The 21,180-nt window shown below is 41.8% G+C and overlaps 1 protein-coding gene across 5 annotated transcripts in view; it reads left to right on the top strand.

Annotated features, from left to right (window-relative positions):
* The first annotated feature begins 944 nt into the window (after positions 1 to 944).
* The window catches only part of ifrd1 (interferon-related developmental regulator 1), a 32,036-nt gene continuing 11,800 nt past the window's right edge, over positions 945 to 21,180 (top strand). For 2 of the 5 annotated variants that reach the window (XM_070900384.1, XM_070900382.1), the window contains exons 1-9: positions 946 to 1,229; positions 10,212 to 10,316; positions 12,943 to 13,027; positions 13,947 to 14,071; positions 14,444 to 14,601; positions 14,683 to 14,733; positions 14,832 to 15,010; positions 15,612 to 15,720; positions 19,647 to 19,781. In XM_070900384.1, coding sequence (XP_070756485.1) covers positions 1,187 to 1,229; positions 10,212 to 10,316; positions 12,943 to 13,027; positions 13,947 to 14,071; positions 14,444 to 14,601; positions 14,683 to 14,733; positions 14,832 to 15,010; positions 15,612 to 15,720; positions 19,647 to 19,781 — 990 coding nt within the window. In that variant the 5' untranslated portion in view covers positions 946 to 1,186. Of the gene's footprint in view, positions 1,230 to 10,211; positions 10,317 to 12,942; positions 13,028 to 13,946; positions 14,072 to 14,443; positions 14,602 to 14,682; positions 14,734 to 14,831; positions 15,011 to 15,611; positions 15,721 to 19,646; positions 19,782 to 21,180 lie in introns of all 5 variants that reach the window. The other 3 variants (XM_070900385.1, XM_070900383.1, XM_070900381.1) reach the window with 3 other exon arrangements.

Raw genomic sequence — 21,180 nt, 5'->3', positions numbered from 1 at the left:
GAATACTCTTCCTCCACTTAGGGCGGTCTTTGGCCATCCAATACTAATGATGAATAGTGTTGGCTTTACCTACAGCTTAAATGTTAAAGGTCACTTGACTACCTGATTCACATGTCAGGTTTTTAATCAGGGTCATTTTTGAATTGTCAGCTTTGAGGTCTGTTTGCTTTTTGTTGGTTAGCTTTTGCTAGTTTTCTAAATTTGATTTTAACTAGCCTTGACACATGCACTGGAAAAGTAATTCTAAGTTACTGCCACCACATTGGGTGAGTCACATTCCTATGTAAATCACCTTGACACTCCAGCACAAAAACAATAGCACTGTCAAATTAAGATGGCTAGAATCTATTAGAGCTTTTCTGAACAATTGTGTCCAGATGTTTTACTTGTGATTTGAAAATAATGTTGAATTGTGATTTACTATTTATTTAGTGACTCATGATTAATATGTTACTAATTATTCACTGAAGAAATCTATAACTCTCCTAAATCCTGAGCAGGCAGCATGTGAACTGTGTTATTGTCCTTTTCGTGAATATTTGCAATGTTATTAACAGCATCAGTCGTTGGACGGCTTGCAGGCATGTTATGGGATCATTTAATCTTCAGCGAAATCTAGAGCGTTAACTTCACTGTAAACTGGCACCCAGCCGCAACTCAAGACACCCAATCACAATATGCAGGGTTTTAATTGGATATATTTCTTGCTGCATATTCTGCGAGAGATCTTATCCCATTTTGTGTAAAGACGCCTGTTGCCACTCTGTGCAAAGGTCAATACAATGACAGGTCTCCCAAGAAGGGAATTTTTCCGCCAGCGTGTCACAGGGGCCCGCAGCTTCGCAGTGATTCACAGGTCGGCGCCGATTGGCTGAGCGCGGACACCACCCCACGCGCTCGATTTTACGTGCAGCCTTTACGTCGCCGTGTGTCACTGCGGCCATATAAAGGGCGACGTGGGCAGTCTTACGCTGACTCTGGTTAATGCAGAGGTAAAATGAGTCGTTTTGGTTCGTCGCCATTTACCGGGATTATTTATTACTTTTTATTGCCGTTTGGTGATTTACATCTGGTTCCTGAAAGACGTTACAGTAAAAAGTGTTCTTCAGTCGGCTGATCGGTGGTAGTCATAACGTGATATTAATAATCTGCGGCGTGTCAATCCCGGAGAGAAAGAGACGGGAAAATGCCGAAATCCAAGAAGCGGAACAACAAGGGAGGCGGTGGAGGTAAGCAGACGGACTTATCGGCTTGTCGGGACACTGCGCAAGCGCGGCGCCACAGTGCTCTCTGGGAGTTGTAGTTTGCGTCATTTAAATGGTTCAGTAGTGACGGCCGGGAGGGAAAGCGCAGTGGAACTACAACTCCCAGCACGCCGCGCAGGTACGGACCCGCCTGTCCAGCTGGCGGGCCGGGGACAATCGTGCGGCCGCCGAACATTGATCGTATGAGAAGCCACGTGTGGCTGTGCCCGGTCCCGGCGGTGAACACTTGTTTACTACTGGGACCGTGCCGCTGATCTGAAATGACTGGAGAGGGAAATAATCCGCCTTTTGTAGCTCGAGCCCAGCCGGTGCCGGCAAGACTGCAAAACCGGTTAGGCGGGATAGACGTTTCCAAGAACCCAGGCTCCTTCTGGTAACGACGCTGGTTTACCCACACTGGCGTCACACACTTTTCGCTCACTTATTCTGTAACAGGTGGTTTAAAATCGCATTTGTAACCATCATTCTGCACCGTGGGAATGCCACAGATCTGGCTGACGTGCCCCAGACTGCAGGAGCTGATTAGATTAAAAGATTTTAAACGATGGAAGTGTCTTCTTTGGCTGGGCGGTGGTATACTTGCTTCTGAGTCAGAAAGTTGTGGGTTCAAGGTGCATTCCAGGCCTTTAGCAGGTCATCTCGACTGGCATGCAGTACAGTTGGAGTGCCATTGCTGGAGATATCTTTTGGGTGAGATTAAACCGCAGATGGATGTAAAAAGAAAGACTTGCATTTATATAGCGCCACTCACGATCCAAGGACATCCCAAACGCGTTTACAGCCAATTAAGTATTTTCGAAGTGCAGTCGCTGTTGTCATGTAGGAAATGCGCCAGCCAATTTGCGCACAGCAAGGTCCCACAAACCGCACTGAGATAATGATTAAATAATCTCATTTTTGGTGATGAAGGTTGAAGGATAAATATTGGCCAGGAGGCAGGGGAACCCCCCTGCTGTTTAAAATAGTGCCATGGTATCTTTTACAGCCACCTGAGTGCAGATTTGGTTTAACAGCACATCTGACAATGCAGCACTGTGTGGTAACCTAGATTTTGTGCACAAGTCTCCGGAGTGGGACTTGAACCCACAACCTTTTGACTCCGAGGCGAGGATGCACCTACTGAACCACAGCTAACAACTAGGATGTAGAAGGCTTCATGACACTAGGGGAAGTTTTACTGGTGTTCTTAGCCAACATTTAGTAAATGTAGGGAATTACAAAATGGGTGAAGCTCTCCTGTGATGGATACGCAATCAGCAAACCAAATTAAATGCGGAAATTATGCATCAGAATGCAGGTCAATAAAGTAGACTTAAACGGCAGAGTATTCGAACCCCTCACCTGAGTTTGAGGTGAAAGTACTACTGCTAAATCAAAGGCTCGCTCCATATGAAATAGGGGAATGAAGATAATGCTGACTTTGATGAAGGAAATGCTACAAATAGGGCTAATTGAGCTACCAATTTCTCTTGAGCACAGCACCTGTAGTCGGGTTCTTTTTTCCTATGACTAATTATTTTGGGACAGGCTGCAGGATTACAGCATCTAATACTCCTTGTAGCCAGTCTTGGATTTGATTTGCTCTTTTTAATCTGAGCAGGAATTAGCAATGGATCAAAACTTTTTTTTTTACTGATTCTCTGAATTTATCTGATGCCTTGTGTGCACCTATGTGACCTTGGAACAAGATTCTTGATGCCTTCCATACCCGTTAGGCACCATTGGACACAATTATTGACCATGAAAACCAGATTCTGATCCAACAACACATGCAAAATTAGTCTGGCCAGGCCATTTGTGTTATATTTGTATTGGCTGTGACGACTTCTTGGGAAGAGCAATTGTGGTACAGTATTTTGTCCAGTTGGTGTTGGACTAAACCTACTGCCACTGTCAGCCCAGATCCAAATAGTCCTGGATTATTTGGAGTCTAATTATTTTCTTGGTTCTTGATGCTTAAAAATAGAACATTAAAAGCACAAAACACTGGAGAGGGATGGGTGGAAAGATAAAGAACTGGCTTTTAACATTAACAGTAAAAAATGTTTTAATGATCCTTATCATCTGTGGATGACGACCTGAGCATGGCTCTCTTGGCAATTGCTGGGAAGTGTGTGACTCCACAATTTGGCATAACTTGCTTGGCACAATGCCTAGTCTCTTACTTATCACATAGAAACAGGAGTAGGCCATTCAACTCCCCTCAAGCCTGTTCTGCCATTCGGTGAGATCATAGCTGACCTTATCCTAACTCCATCCACCCGCCTTGGCTTCATATTCCTTAATACCCTTACCTAGTAAAAAAATCTATCGATCTCCGATTTAAAATGATTAATCTACTGCTTGCCTTAGAATCCACACACCAGCGAAAAAAGTTTCTCTTTATCCAATCAATTTCTTTCAAGATCCTATAAACCTTAATCAAACCACTTCTTAATTATGTATTATTCCAGGGAATACAATCCCAGTTTATATTAGCACTCCTCATAATTTAACTCTTGAAGCCCTGGTAACATTCTGGTAAGGCAGATTTACAAGGCTAGTACCTGTATATTCTTTCTAAAGTGTGGGTGCCCAGAACTGTACACAGTACTCCAGATGTGATCTAATCAGGACTTTGTATAGCTGTAGCAAAACTTCCTACCCTTTCTGTTCGAGCCCTCTAGTTAGAAAGGCTAATGGTACATTATCCTTTATTCTTTGCACTTTTGTATGCTCTTTCCTTTAGTTTTATGTTACCTCTCGCCTCTTATGTCGACCATGGATGTTTTATTTGGTATATATTGGTCCTTAATTAAGCTAAATTATTTTCTGAACACCTCCGACTGTTTTACCAATAACAGTTTTGCTGTCGTCAGTCTCTGTCTTATCCCATTAAAGTTACCATACCAAAATTTGAAATCTTGCTAACTGTTTCTCATTTTCCAACCCAACATTGAATTTGATCATATTATGATCACTGTTAGATCAATGTTTCCATACTGTTTGATTATTAACTAAGTTTGGCTCATTACTAAATCTAGTATGGCCTGCCCTCTTGCTGATTTTGCTCCAGAAAACTCTCCTAGAGTGCACTCAAGAAATTCACTACCTTTCTGACTTGAGCTACTTTGCATTCAGAGACCGCTAATGTCAAGAACCTGCATTTTGCCTCTCCATATGGCACATTTTTGTGAATGAGAGGAAATGTATCTTGCCACTTTAGTCACGTTAGTACTGCAATATGTGGTAGAGGTGCATCTTATCTTCTCCATTTGACTTTGTGGAGCATATTTAGTTGGGCTAAAATTTGATAAGAGGAGAAATTTCTTTACAGTTATGATTAAAAGCTAATATTTGGTGACGAACAATTCAACAGAATCTTTCCAGTTGACCAGGTTGACATAAAATAAATGGTTTGCAAGGTCGAGAACTTCCTGATCAGCTCCAGATTATTTTTTTATTTGTACTGCACTAATGTAGGCTTACGCGATTGTTCCCCATAAAGGAGATGGATTGCAGTGACAACTGCCATTTATCCTGAGAGCTAACAGTGGAAAGTGGCTCAAATAATGTGCAACAAATACCAAAGAGGCCTTTGTAATCCTTTCTTTTGTGGGTCTTTGTGTCTGCTGTGATAGCAGTGTAAACGCTGAGATCCAGGTCCGATGGCGACTCCTGGTATCTGAACTAAAACATTTGCTACTAAAATTCTGTTCTTGCCCTTTTGGCCAATATAAAAATGGACTGGTGTGTTACTGTATGGGTGTCTGATCATTTAATTTTAGAAACTTGCCATTAATAGTCCCTTATTTTCTGTTCCGATTCCACTAATCACCAACCAGCATATTGGGCTGTAATGGTCGATCAGATCTCTGCATGTTATGCAAGAAAACGTGTGGATGGGTGATGGTGTTACACAGCCTCATTTAATATTTTATCTCAAAATACCACAGAAAACACTTGCTGTGCTAAGGATAGTTACTCCAGCAACGATTGAACATCTGGCAGCTTATTTTTGTTGATTTAATGGTAAGGGAATTGTGTTTTTTATATCCATTTCTTGTGTGGATTTCAGCAGCATTTTTTGGATTGGCACAAACACCAACTTGATCCTGAAGAATGTGTAATAATATGGAAAATAACTACATGTGAAAGATTTGGAAATGTAAATAAGCATCTGTTAGTTGTTTATTTAAACTGTTAATTTTACTGTGGCCTGTTTAACTTTACATTTATTGATGCAAAAGAACATATTGTACAATAATGCATGCCAGGACTGCATATCTTTGTTGTGTGCAGCTCACTGTATTAAGCTTTACAGTGTAACTACAGACTTTCTTCTGCAGTGTTAGTTGGTTCTCCCCGAAATCTGTGAAAGATGATACAAGTATTTTACTTTCGCTACTTTCTCGCATTACATTCTATAGGACTTGGCCTCTTTTTTTATAAAAACAAATCTTAATGTATTGAAAGAACATAATGGTAGGCATTTTGCAATAAATGCAGGTTGTGCAGTGTGTGGGAATCTGTGCACTATGCCCTTGAGTGGGTGTGATGGAAATGAATATTTGGTTTTCACTAAGTTCTGGATCTTGATGCTGTGATTGGAAGTTAGCACTTGGCCATGGGGTGTGAGGTGAGACAAATCCTAGGGATCTCTCAGGGATGCTGTTGTGATTTGTCAAGTGCCAAGATGGCATTCTATGAAATGTGGGGCTCCCCTCAGCCAGTGATGGCATGTAATTCGAGAGATTCAAGTAAAGAGAAAGTCACTATCTACAAAAGTAATGCATCCTGTAACTTAAAATTTGGCCAAAGACATTATGCTGTGTCTGTATTTAGGATTGTGATTCTACTATGGCTAATCAACGCCAAATTTGCATTCCTTCCATTGCTTAGTTTGACGAGTTAAAGGTTACCCCACTCTAGATCATTTCCATTTTTATTTGCTCATCTGTATCAGCTATTTACAATCTATGTCAATGACTTGCATGAAGGGATTGAGTGCAATGTATCCAAGTTTGCTGACGATACAAAGCTAGGTGGGAAAATAAGATGGGAGGAGGACTTAAAGAGCCAGCAAAGGGATATAGACAGGTTAAGTGAGTGGGCAATAAGGTGGCAGATGGAGAATAATGTGGGGAAAGGTGAGGTTATTCACTTTGGTAGGAAGAATAGAAAAACAATATATTTAAAATTTTAACTATTAACTATTAAATATTGATGTTCAGAGAGATTTAAGTATCCTCATACAGGAAACACAAAGTTAGCATGCAGGTACAGCAAGCAATTGGGAAGGCAAATTACATGTTGGCCTTTATTCAAGGGGGTTTGGAGTACAAGAGTAAAGAGGTCTTACTACAATTGTATAGAGCTTTGGTCAGCTGACATCTGGAGTACTGTGCACAGTTTTTGTCACCTTATCTGAGGATGGATATACTTGCCTTGGAGGTCGTGCAACGTAGGTTCACTAGATACCCAAAGAGTAACTTGCTACCACGTGGAGTGTTGAGGTGAATAGTATGGGTGTATTTAAGGGGAAGCTAGATAAGTACAATGTGGCTCCCCCGACCTGCGAGAGAACAGCTCCGCAGGTCAGGCTATAAAAGAGCTGGAGTGGCTCCAAGTGTGCGACGATTTTGAGATGGGCGACTGGGTGACGTCATCAAAACCCGGGTCGCTGTTTTGGAGCGTGTGCAGGAACATCGGGAGGACCCAGGTACAGAGGAGTGAGAAGGTCGGGGTGGATGAGCAGCGAGTGTTTGTGGCAAGATGCGGTGAATGTTTATGGCAGAGGAGTGGCGAGAGATCGTGGCGGAGGTGCGACAGATGAGGGTACGGGACCCAGAAGAGCCGAGGGCCCAGGGGCAGCACGGGCCAGCCCACACTGTGATATGTGTGCGCTCGGTCCGTGCAGCAGAGCAGGTCTCCAGTCGTCTTGGTTAATCCTTGTCACTGGACCAACACCTAGCTCTGTCAAGCCCGTGTGGTGGCTGGTGACGGTCACCACACGTTAAAAAAAATTCACACACGGGCATCTTCCACCCCCACCGGTACCCGATGTTCCAGTCCTGAACTCCAATTGAAGGGGTGGAAGATGCCTGTGCGCAAATTTGTTTTAATATGTGAACTCGTGGAAGCAAGTCATCCTTGTTCGAGGGATGGCCTATGAGGTGAGAGGGTTATCCTATGAGGAGAGTGAGTAGATTAGGTCTATACTCCTTGGAGTTTAGAAGAATGAGAGGTGATCTCATTGAAACATAGAAGATTCTAAGGGGGATTGACAGGTTAGATGCTGAGAGGTTGTTTCCCATGGCTGGAGAGTCCATGCCCCCCACGAGGGAGGCATAGTGTCTGGATAAGGGGCTGGTCATTTAAGACTGTGACGAGAAGAAATGTCTTCACTCAGCGGATTGTAAATCTTTGGAATTCTCTTCCCCACAGGGCTGTGGATGCTGAGTCATTGATTATATTTCAGGCTGAGATAGATAGATTTTTCGGCTCTACGGGAATCAAGGGATATGGGAAAATGGTCAAAGATCAGCTGCAATCTTATTCAAGGGCCGTATGGCTTACTCCTGCTCCTACTACTTATATTCTCATAGCATAGAACTAAAATTGGCTGGGGTTTTGGAGCAACAGCAATTCAACTGCATAAGGTCTAACAGCGGTTGGGCTTCTAGTTGTATTTCTGATGAAGAAGCATCTCATTCCTATTACAGTATGCACGCCCTTGATTTTTCACTCAGAAAAATCTATGTACCACGTTCATGTAGTGTGATTTATTGTTATGCAAGTTTGCCAAATTAGAAACCTCGATCAAAGGGCCAAGGCCCAATGTTTGGGGCACTGTCAAGGTAAGAGTGAGAAGGAAATATTTTGGCGGGGGTTGCTGACTGGGTGGAAATAATTGTTCAGCAACACCAAAATTGGGTTTTAAAACCTGTAGCTTGTAAGATGAAGGAAGAGAGCATATTTGAAGCCTGGTTTAAAATCTAGTAATTTAAAATAGCTTAGTAATATTTAATTGGGCACTGAATTCATATATATTGTAGCATATGCAATGATGCTTGGCTTTTGAAAATCAACTTAATTTTTTTTTCTTCCCTAATCAATCATGACATTATAAGCTTTTAAAGAATCAACTTCCCAAAGAACCTAAATGACTTTTAAATCCCCTTCATCTGAGAAATGAAATGCTGTACTGTCCTCGAAGAGGAACAAAGAACTCTCATTTATATAGCCCCCATTGAGTCCTAAGGACTAAAGTCAGTTAATTAATTTCAAGTAGAGTCACTGTGATGCAGCCAAATGCAGCAGCCAAATTTGTGGACAGCAAGATCCCACAAGCAGTGATCAAGATACATCATCAGTTAATCTCTTGGTAGAAGGACACATGTTGGTCAGCACATGGAGAGAATTTCCCTGCTCTTCAAGTATTGACACAAGAATTTTAATGTCCACTTGAGCACGGAGATGTTTAAAAAGACAGCTCCTCCAACAATGCAGCACTCCCTCAGTATTACAGTGAAGTGTCCGGTTAGATTATGATGCTTGAATTTAGCCTTTTAACAAAGGCAAGAATTCCATTGCAGAGTTCAAGTACTAATTTGATTGAGTTCAGTTTTAGTTTTAGAAACAGGAATAACATTTGAACTTTGAATTTCCCAATCTTGCTGATCAGGCCAACTTTGAGGGGATCCTTCAGGGGAGAGATTCTTTTCCATCAGTTTATCTTGATCATTAAACAAATCTTGATAGCTTTCAGTTGCACTGTTTAAATAAAAAACCTTGGTAGCCAGGTACTGATGAAACAGGACAGAGGTTTTTTATGTTTGGTCAAGAAATATTCATTTGCAAGAATTGAGGTTTCATAATGGCATGTGGTCTGCTGCTACAATATTGTGCCTAAAATTCCAGCCTCACAGGGTCCGTATGAAGTGCGCAGGGACCCGGCGAGGCATCGCAAAAGCCGGTTTTCAGGGCTCGATGCGCATTTGCCGAAAACCGTTTTTTCTGAATCGGTCAAGATTTCTCTTGACCGATCCTTTGCATCCCAGGAAGAAGGACATTCGCTCGGGTGAGATTGGGCTATTTGCCCAGTGAATGTCCTTCAAACTGTTACGCCTGGTGAAAGCAGGCGCAGAGCCTACTTTTACCAGCTAAGAGTTTTAAAACATATAAAAATTAAATACACATTTTTATAGTAAAAACCCTGTCCATTAAGGTAAGTTTATTTTTAACACTGGTAAAAGCCAATTTAAAAAAAAAAAATTCAAAAAATATATTTTTTCTAAAATATTTAATTACATTTAATTTCAATTAATTTTAAATGAGATGTTTTATTTATTTATTTTTGCTGTTTTTGGGTGTTATTGGGGTTTTTCTCATTGATAATAATGGGAACTCGGACAAACGAAGTTCCCATTATTGTCAATCAGAATACTGCATCGTGATTGGTTGTCCAGCTTGGACTTGCGCACCTCAGACAGGCCCCCTTGTGCTGCACAGCAAATGAAGGCCTCCGACTGGGATCTTGCGTTCCTCCGAGACCACCAGCTACTTTTGTAGATTTTTTTTTTTGGGTCGGAGGCATTCGTACGAATGAAGCCTTCAACCGCAATTTCAGGCCTCTAGTATAATTTGTTGACTGTTGGGAGGGGACATGGTGTATAACCAAGAAAAATAGTAAATCTAGTAACCTGTGAATACACGTATATTGCTCAATTAGATTGAATTTCCTTTGCTCTGTCATTTGCTTCCTTTTAATCAACACTTGTGGCAGAATATGAAGTTTGCTCACTACAGTTAAACCAAATTGAAGTTCTTTAAATGACTTCCTTAAATCTATATACAAATGTTTTTTAACAGTTAGTGGATTTGCTTTCATGCGGTAGCATCTGTTGGAAAAATGGATTATCAATCTTTGAACACTAGCCAAATAATGTTTTTTTTCCCTGCCAGGTAGACAGCACCGAGCAGTGCAGCCTTTCAGTGATGAGGATGCATCCATTGAAACAATGAGCCACTGCAGCAGCTTTAGTGATTCAACCAGCTTGGCCGATGAAGGTACAGTAACTGGTCAAAGAAAAGTATCATTGAATTCTAAGTAGCCCTTCTGGTCTAAAATTCCTGCTGTAAAGATACTTTTGGAACTTAAAATTCAGTATCCGTCATAAGGACGAACGGGAACTCCTGAATTCAATGCATAACTATTTCACCTTTTCCAGAATGGAGGACGTGGCCGGTGCTTGAAGGGGATTAAATTCCGAACTAAATGTGTAGAAACAATATTTAATTGAGCAAGTATTGCGTGGAGCAGGCTTCCGAGGGAGACCTTGTATTGATTCATTCAAATGCAAATTAGATGGATTTCTTTCAGAAAATAACATTTTGGGATTATAGGTATATGAGTAATTTGAGACATAATGGGCCCAAATTTCAGGCCGCGCCTAGAACGGCGCAGCCCCGACCTGGACGCCCGCTTTTCGCGCCCACAAGTGCGCCTAAAAAATACTTACAGATTCTCTGGCTCCCTGCAGGTCCTCTGGAGCTGGGCGTGGCGCAGCACGAGCTGTGGGGGGCGTGGCCAGGTCCCTGCGCTGAAAACAGTGCCGGGACCTCTGCACAGGCGCGCTACAATGGGTGCACATGTGCAGTAGCTCCAGGTGCCCAAAACTGTGTGGGAGGGTACCGAAGCACGCAGCCCCTAGCCCTGGCCGAATGGGCTCACTGCTGCGGCGTGGATCAGGCTGCACCTCGCACGCCCAGCTCCTGCTTCCTCCCTTCAGCGGGCTCTCTCAAACCCCCTCCCCCCCGGACTTGACACTCGGCCCCCCCGACCCCTGCTCCCTCCCCCTGGACTCGACTCTCGACTCTTTTCCCCCACCCCCGGACCTGACCTGGCCACCTACCTTTAACTCCGGTGCTGGGGGCGGACCCCGCCCGAAGTCTTGGGCCGGGCAGGGCCCGTTCAGTCTCCTCTCTCCTCTCTCCTCTCTTCCCTCCCTCCTCCCCCTCCCCTCGCTGTCAGAAACACAGGCACTGACAGACAGAGTGAGAGAGACACAGACAGACAGATAGAGACACACACAGACAGAGAGATAGAGACACTGACAGAGACACGCTGTTGGAGGGCTCCCGGTGCTGCAGTCGGTAAGTAGAAAATGTTTTATTTATTGATAATTTTTTATTTTTTATTAATTTTTTTTGATTGATTTATTGGTTGATTTATTGATATATTTATCATTTATTATTGATGATGGCTCTTTATTTGTAAAACTGAAGTGTTTAATGTTTGTAAACTTCCCTTTAAAACCCCCCCCTCCCCATTCCCTACGCCTGATTTGCAACCTACCCCTGATTTTCTAAGTGTAGGCAAGGTTTTTCTGAGCGTACAAAAATCTACACTTACTCCATTCTAAGTTAGTTTGGAGTATGTTTTCACTGCCTAAACTTTCAAAACGGGCGTAAGTGGCCGGACATGCCCCCTTTTGGGGAAAAAAAAATCTGTTCCAAACTGAAACTGTTCTAACTGACTAGAACTGGAGCAAACTAAATGTCGAGAATTGCAATTTCTAAGATACTCCATTCTAAACCAGTTGCTCCAAAGACACAGGAGCAACTCAGGCCGAAACTTGACCCCAATATCTGGGAGGTGTAGTATGCTTGTGAGGAGCAGATGACTTTGAACCTGTGGTTCCCAAAGCTCTCCACCACTAGGGTTTTCTTGCATCATCTCTGGGTCTGTTGTAGACTGATAGAGATTGATTTCCACGATTAGTCAACAACTCCTATTATCATTGTATCATGCAACTACCAGGATGGTAGAAGGCAAAGCAAGATGTGTCTGTTTTTTGGCTAGCAATTCCTATGTTCTATATGATGGTGGTTAGTATTGCAATTCAATACTAAATAAGCAGTTAATGTTGCACCTCTAATTCAGTTTTCGAAGTAGCTCCATGCAAATAGGCACCACTTTCACGCGAAGATCCCCACTTAATTGTTTTTCAAGAAATTGGATATCTTATTGTTGAAGTTTTCAACTTGATCATCATAAAACTTGACTTTTTCTGGGTAACTCTGCAAGTGTAATTGAATTACTGCTGAACTCCCCAGCAACTTAAACTCCAAACAAAGATTCCCAACCCACGTATTACCACTGGTTTCCACCCCTCCAGTTCGCACACTTTTTATTCCTCATTCAATTCCACACACATTGGATGGCTGCAATTTCCTATATCAACATGGAGTTGAACCACAAATAGAATGATGAAGCCTGTACTAAATTTTAGGTCTTGAGATTCCACAGTTAGCAATAGCATTTGGACTTTGGGCTCCTAGTGGAGCCACTGTTGGGAGCATATGTTCAAAGTTTGACTGGACAATTTTCTAACCATTTAATGGAAAGTAAAGTCAGAAAATTACTCCTTTTGGTGTCAAGTTTAGCCTATTGAGAACCAGGTGGAGTCTACCTAAGCAGGTCACTTAGAAGATCATCTTTGTCTATAACTTCTTTGAAGTAAAGTTACAGGAGACATCAGCAGTAAAAGGAGAGCATTTTAGCCCATGCCTTTTACACACACATTCACGCAGCAGCACCAACATATTTGACTGCAAACTAGCACACAAATACATTTTTCAAATGACTAAAATGGCAGCATACTCTCTAACAGAAAACCAATCTATCTTCCAGCTGTTGAAGATGTTGACGAAGAAGCAAGCCAAGAGGATTATGAATATAAACTGAGAGGATTTATTGACAGCACTCTTGATAAAAGGTGAACTTAAATACATGTATCACTGGGTACTAAGTGTCCTTGCTTTAGAAATAGTTGTAAGATAATTGTTTCATAACCAATAGTTTAATAATTGGTTTGAAAGTGTAATGGATTATTGATTCAGCAGTTCAGACCACCAGTATACCGGTCGGACTCAAACTCAAGCTCTCATTTCTTAGTGAGTTAGCTGTCAATTGGAACTGTCTGGGGAGGAGCTGAACAGAAGTGAGCTACTGTAAACCCCCCCCCCCCCACCCCCCCCAGGAAATTGTTGAGCATTCAATTAATCATTTGTATACTCTGATCAGTTATACAGTGGTTTAGTTATTGCTCCTACTCATGAAAATCTATGGCAAAATACTGTAAACAGAAAAGGGACATAATTAGTGAAGTGTACTAGTTCTGAGTTTCAACATGAAATTGTTTTCTTATGGAAAATGCAGATGTTTGAACATATGGTTTTCTATATCTGTATCGGACAAGTTTTTGTTCTTAAACCCCTTAAAGCGTACACTTGGCATTATGAAATACTTCATTTGCTAGGCAGCACGGCATTCGAATCTGGGCGAGTTACTGCAATAGCTTGGAAGTTTGGGATTCTTGAAGGTTTGTGCCAGCTGGTAATGGTAACCTGTATGTTGAGTATGACAATTATTTTTCTCCCTGGGTCAGGCAGGTCACCTCCCATACTTCCATCTCTTCACTGAGCTGGCCACCAAAAATTGTGAAAGCCAGGGATAACTTTTTTATTGTCGGGAAGTGTATGACTTCTGCTTGGTACAGTTGAGCTTAGTGCTAGAGGTTGTACCCATTAGTACTGTGTAATAATGCACCAACAGGCATTGCTACTACTTCCATCCATATGGATCTTGTAGAACTCAAACATGTTTCATTAATCTACATATAATTACTTCCACAGTGCAAAGATCAGATTGTCTGCTCTCGAGGGACTAAAGTCTGCCTTCTCTTCTAAAATCCTTTTTGACTTTATCCTGGAAAGAAGAGTGACCTTAACGGACAGTATTGAACGCTGTCTGAAGAAAGGTAACTGATGCAGGAATTCTTAATTTTCTCTTTCCTGCAGCTTAAAAACAAAGCAAGGTAATATTTAAAGAAATCAGGGTTGTCTCCTCTTGAAGATCATTGGTAATCTTGACACTGTGATGAAAACTATTTAAATATGAACAACTGGTACGATGTGATTACTGAGTTCTTCCGAGTTTCGAACTTGGCATAAATCTTTAAGATCTTTTCAGTTTAGTTATTGATGGTTGCGTAACTTTTTATTTCTGTAAGCATTGAAGCAATGGCATTAATTGGTGTATTTATTGCCTAAACTACAAGTTAACTGGAAGTTGAGCTGCTTGTACTACTGAGTAGTTGCGAAACAATAACTAGCCTATTTTAATTGTAAAGGAAAAAGTGAAGAACAATGTGTTGCTGCCCAAGTTGCTTCTCTTCTTTGCATTCAGCTGGGATCTAGCATTGAAAGTGAAGAGGTCTTCAAAAGTTTGAGGCCCATTTTGAAGACCATCCTTACCGATGAATCAGTCAGTGTGCAGACACGGAGAGCTGTAAGTAGACTTTTAGTTCTTTAAATGTCTGTTGAAGTAATTGCCTTCTGTTGTTAACTTTCATTTCTGCTTTCCTTCAAGTGTGCCACCAGTTTGGCTGTTTGCTGCTATATTGCAGCTGATGATATCGAGGTAAGCATAGACGTACTTTACTAAACAGATGGATGTGAAGTAGATCCTTTTGAAGAATGATGCCAAAAACTTAACCGTTGCAAATTGATTGCCAACAGGATCTGCATTTAACAATGACCTACCTTGAGAGTGTCTTCACTGCATCCTATCAGAAGGGGGATCAGACTGACTGTTTTCACAGTGCCCAAACTACAATTCTGGACATCAGCACTTTGGTAGCATGGACATTGCTGCTAACAGTTTGTCCACCCTCATTAATGAAGAAAATATTTGAAATGTATGTTCATTCTAATTAAGTAGTTTAATAAACAAACAGACAAAATGTTTTCCGTAAGATTATTCTCTGTGTCCTAGATGACATAATGCTGTTTATTGGGAATCTTGCCTTCCAGTTGACTGTTCAAAGTCAGCCAGCCAAGAATATGAACTTTTTTTTGTTTCCATACTTTTTTTGTAAAATTGTTTTGAGTGCTGCTAATATTTTGGATTACCACAAAATTACTCATTCCTGATGTAGGACTGAATCACCATGTGTACAGCTAACACACCTCTGATCATTATTGGTTGATGTTGGTTTAGTAAATCTTGCAAGCCAGTACCCTGATCAGAATTAGCTTTATTTCTATTTTAAATAGCAATTGCAATATAATTAAAAGTTAATCTTATTGCAAGACTGCATTTAACCTCATGTTTGAGGAGGGTTTTTTTCCAATACAAATGTAAAGCTCATCTTAAAATATAAATGTTTTGTAAATAAACATTCATTACTGAAAATATTACAAGTATATACAGTATCGTTAAATGGATATATACGGTTATCAGAGAACAAATTAATTTTTACACAGGTAGTAATGCCTTCCAACTGAATTGCATTTTAGCCATTTGACCAAACTTCCAAGTCTTCTTTCTTGTGGTGACGTGAACATGAGAATTGCTGCTGGAGAGACGATGGCTGTTCTATTTGAGCTGGCCAGGGATATCTGTGATGTAAGTATTATTTTTGAAGCTGTTTATCTTGTACTCATTACTACCATCAGAAATCTATATAGCATTGAATTTGGTAAAAGGGCAGAATGGAAAGATAGTAATAATTGAGAATGTTGTGTTTCACTGAAGTAGAACTTAAGTGATGACTGTTGTTTAAGTGACTAAAAATTGTTTTTTGATTTGCTGCAATATAGCTAACTTGGCAAACACATTTGGTATAGTTAGAATAGTAGCCATAGTTTTAAGTCTGCAGTTTGGATATTGGACTAAAAGCAATTCGAACCAGGTCCCTGAATGACCAATAGTTATGCCACAATTTGTATGGTGCAACAATTTCATCCAATTGGCCTAAATTGAGTTAATTGTACCTGTATTTATTTTCCCCAAATATAGTCGTTTCATCCAGATTTCTCTAGGCTTAAAGGGTTTAGAAAAGTGTCCCCTTTGTCCTTTATTGAATTGATCAACTTGCCTATCAGTATCTTTATGACCTTCTTGACTGTGTTATTCACTTAAGTTATGCACTACGTTGCGGCTTAATAGCAAAACCATGAGGCCCTCTAACCTTCTGCAGTGCAATAGGTTTCAAACGTTTCCCTGTGAGGAACCACTGCAAATATTAATTCTACCTGAGCACCACCTGTCCCGTGTTCCAGAAGGCCGTGCCTGCTGCCCAAAGGAAAACTATTGTTATCGAAGATACTTTTTTTTAGTATATAGCAACAGAATGTCACAAAAATAGAAACCTAAATTATGAAGATGTTGCACTTTTAGCTTGTAGCATATCTGGTCACATGTGGACAGAAATTTGACAATGGGGAGTTCTGGGACACTTGTTTGAAAACCTATATTTTATTGCAGATGGAGTTTTTCAATGATGCTGAAAGCTAGCTCAAAATATACCGTCTTTTTCACAGACCTTGCTTTAAAAATTAACTTCATCTGTATAAATATAGTCTCTTTCTTGCATACTCCATGGAATATTGTAAGTTTCACTTCTTGTCTTCTGCAAATTAGAATTACATAGGATTTACAGCACAGAAACAGGCCATTGCATCCAACTGGTTGATGCTGGTGTTTATGCTCCACACAAGCCTCCTCCCACACTAATACAAAAGCAAAATACTTCGGATGCTGGAATCTGGAATAAAAACAGAAAATGCTGGAAATCTCAGCAGGTCAGGCAGCATCTGTGGCAAGGAAACAGAGTTAACGTTTCAGGTCGATGACCCTTCGTCTAACTACTTCATCTAACCCTATCAGCATATTCTTCTATTCCTTTCTCCCTCATGTACTACTTCTCTTCGGCACTCCCTCGGAGTCGAGGATGACTGCTTCCACATTAAAATGAGTTCTCAGGTGACTGATGAGTCCGATGCAGGACCTAAGTCTCTGTCGCAGGTGGGGCAGATGGTGGTCGAAGAGACGGGTAGGTGGGGTGCTTGAGTTGTCGTGCACTCCTTCCGTTGTTTGCACTTGGCCTCCGCTTGCTCCTGGTGAAGGCACTCTAGGTGTTCGGTGCCTTTCCGGATGCTTCACCTCCATTTTGAGCGGTCTTGGGCCAGGGATTTCCAGGTGTTGGTGGGGATGTTGCACTTTTTAAAGGAGGCTGTGAGGGTGTCCTTGAAGCGTTTTCTCTGTCCATCTGGGGCTTGCTTGCCGTGTTGGAGCTCCGAGTAGAGCGCTTGTTTTGGGAGTCTTGTATCGGGCATGCGGACGATGTGGCCTGTCCATCGGAGCTGACTGAGTGTGGTCAATGCTTCGATGCTGGGGATGTTGGCCTGAACGAGAACACTGTGACGGTGCACCTATCCTGCCAATGGATTTGCAGGATCGTGTGGAGGCAGTGTTGGTGGTACTTCTCCAGTGCTTTGAGGTGCCTGCTGTACGTAGTCCCTGTCTCTGAGCCATATAGGAGGGCGGGTATCACCACTGCTCTGTAGACCGTGAGCTTGGTGCCGGGTTTGAGGTCCTGGTCTTCAAACACACTACCTCGGATGACTGAAGGCTGCACTGGCACACTGAAGGCGGTGTTGGACTTCGTCGTTGACAGTAGGCCCCCGAGGTATGGAAAATGGTCTACGTTGTCCAAGCCTCGTTGTGGATTTTGATAATCAGAGGGCAGTACTGTGTGGCGGGGACAGGTTGGTGGAGGACCTTTGTCTTACGGATGTTTAGTGTAAGGCCCACACTCTCGTATGCTTCTGTGAAGGTGTTGACGATGGTTTGGAGTTTGGCCTCCGAGTGTGAGCAGACGCAAGCGTCATCTGCGTACCGTAATTCAATGATAAAATTTGGGACGACCTTGAATCTGGCCTGGAGGTGACGAAGGTTGAACAGTTTCCCGTTTATTCTGTAGATTACTGAGGGTGAGATGGAGCATTGCAGCAAGGAAGATCAAGAAGAACGTTGGTGTGATGACACAGCCTTGCTTGATCCATTGGTCACGATCACGGCTTGCATGTCATCCCTCCCAGGTTGGGTCAGCGTGCTGTGTCCTGGGGCGGCGCTCTTTTATCCTCTGCTGCCAGTGGTAGTGTTCCCTCCCAGGTCGGGTTGGGTCGCCATGTACGAGCTTCCCCTTAAATTTATCTATGCTATTCGCCTCAAATACTCCATGTTGTAGCAAGTGCATTCTAATCATGCTAGTTAAAGTTTCTCTTGATTCCTTATTAGATTCATTAGTGATTACCTTGTGTTTATGACCCCTAGTTTTGGACTCCCCAACAAGTGGAAACACCTCTACGTCTACCCTCTCCAACCCCTTTTCTCTTTTTTTTCGAAAGAAAAGAGCTCTAGCATGTTTAGTCTTTCCTGATAGTTTTATGTCTGCAGTTCTGGTATCAGCCGTGTAAATCTTCTTTGCACTTTTTTGAGAATTTGTAGATAACTTATTTTATCCTAAAGTAGTATGTGTTGGATCTCATTGATACAAAAAATTAGTCCTTCATGTGTAATGCCAATACTGTAAAATTAGGATGAGTGTGGCAAGCTTAGAGTTTACTGGAATAATTTTACAAAATAAATCTGTTAATAGATGTAAAATATGGTTTATTAAGTGAATAGCTGAGCCATGCTGAATAAGGCGGCCCTTGGTTTGACTCCTGGTCTGTGCTGGGTTAGCTGATCTTGGAAGTGGCAACACTATTGTTGGCCTCAGTGCTCTGGATTAGTGAGGGGGAAAGTATCAACCAACCAGTGCTCTTATTCGCTAACTTTATACATGTATGTGAGATGGGTGGGGACCTGATTGGGCTTTGCTGTGATAGCTGTACCATCAAATTTCATGCTGACGTTCACTGTCAAAGTTCACAAAGGATTAATGACAACTTGGATAAGGTGCCAAAAGATGAGCCGCACTATGGAACTGTGTACAGTAAGGAGCCTGTGCCTTGAGGGAACAGAGAAAATTGGGAAGAGGTGGAAATGCTCAAACCACTGAGAATTGCAACTGACCTGCTGAACTATATTGGAAGGTTTAAATTGCATAACTTGTGCCTGCCACAAATTTAGAAGTGTGTGTTGCTTGCAGAAGATAGCATGTATATCTCAAACCGAGTGAACCATTTTGCCCGCTTGTTAGAGAAACTTGCAAGATTCAAGCATTCAATACTGGCTCCCTCATCTGCACTGATCTTTGTTGGATCATAAATAAATCATTCATTATGATGAACTTCGTTAGAGATGGGATGCAAAGTTGTTCCTGGAACTAAAAGTAATATGCTGTCTTATGCACACTTTCCTCTAGTTCAATGAGGCTGTGACATAGTGGCTGAAGGTATCAAGAATTTATTACAGGAATGATTGAATTTGAGACCTTGCTGAAGTACATATATATTTTTCATTTGAATTTCATATACAATTTCAACTCCTCAAATTGTCAGGTATTGTAGGGCACTCTGTAATGGTTACACATCTTTCAACAGGACTTTGAGTACGAAGATATGGAACTTCTATGTGGAAAGCTGAAAGGTCTGGCTACAGATGGTAACAAATATCGAGCCAAAATAGACCGGAAGAAACAGCGCTCTGTATTTAGAGATGTCTTGAAGACTGTAGAGGTATATTTCTGCTTAAATAACTTAAGGTCTTCATTTTATTTCAGATGTTAGAATACTTTTGACTTATTTATGTTTTGTCTTGCCTCTTGGTTTGAAACTTCAGCTCTGCTTTGGGTCAATTAGATCTTATTTGGGCTCAACTTGCTGGTCTTGTAGCTACAGTTTTTTTCCATTTCAGTTGACTTGCTGCTCTGTAACTCATGTGCAACACATTTTCTTAAAACCAGAAACTGAGGAAGAGAGCAAGAGATTGCTTCAACAGTTTCTAAAATTAATGTTGTAATGCATTGGTGGTGGTGGCTTCTAAGACAGCAGTTCTCAAACATTTGGTTGAAGGACCCCTTTTCAAATTGATTACTAATCTCTGACACTCTCATCTAAATTGTACAACGTCTCCGAACCGGCTGTCAGAAAACTGGCCATTTTTTTTTAGAAAATCCCATTTGATATTCAGTAAAATAAAATCCGGAATTATTGTCCACAAATTGGCGGGGCGGACTAGTTATCGGCTTCGCCGCTATATTTTAAATGGCGTGCGATCAGTCCGAGCCTTGCGGAATAACCCCCGACCCGACCTGACCCACGCCACCATTTGTACATTGTCTGTATTAGTAGCATTTGTACACTCTTGATTTTCTTGTCTGAAATCTGGAAAAATCCCAAAAATTGGCAGGGTCTTGGTCCCGAGGTTGCTGGATTTGAGACGTTGTACCTATATAATACTCATCATATGAAAGTGCTGCATGTGAAGAGTGTTTTAATAATGCTTTTAAGAAAACAGGTATTTACTTAGATATAAGTGAGATGGATGTGCCTGCTTTTCACATCAATTCTGGGTACTCCACAGCAACAGATGACCACTTTAGCCACTTAGTCAGCAGGCTGGCAGGCATGAGCACCCATGCACATGCCAGGATGCTGCTGGAAGCATGACTCATAGCTGATGTTCCCCGTCATTTTTTGGGGGGGCTGCACCAACCCTTTAACGGGCTGCGTGGCCCATTCAAAACTCTACATTTGCGTGTTTTGTTTACAATTTAAAAGCCGCCTCACCAGCTGCGCGGGACCCCTGGAGCATTGCTCACCGCCATACTGTTCCATTGACATGTTCTGTAACAGCTGCACTGGAATTGTAGATGTTTGCGTGAACACGTTTAAGTGTTTGAAGGGCCACGCAGGCGCTCTGATCAAAAGGTCGCGGCACCAGGGAGAGGAAACCGCTTAACTGGCAGGGAGCGCTTGTTGCAAAGTGAGTAGGAGCTGTGGACCTCAGAGGAGACGTGCCGAGCAGTTGAGAATAATTCGCAAGAACTGAATCAGTGTCGGTTTTATAAATAAAGAGGAGCAGGCTTGAAATTACCTCTGGTCATGGATCCCCTGAAAATGAGGCATTTCTTTT

This window comes from Pristiophorus japonicus, chromosome 15, assembly GCF_044704955.1.
Source record: "Pristiophorus japonicus isolate sPriJap1 chromosome 15, sPriJap1.hap1, whole genome shotgun sequence".
In the NCBI taxonomy this organism is placed as follows: Eukaryota; Metazoa; Chordata; class Chondrichthyes; family Pristiophoridae; genus Pristiophorus; species Pristiophorus japonicus.
Note: the sequence above shows the minus strand (reverse complement) of the source record. Positions and strands in the feature narration are given on the sequence as shown.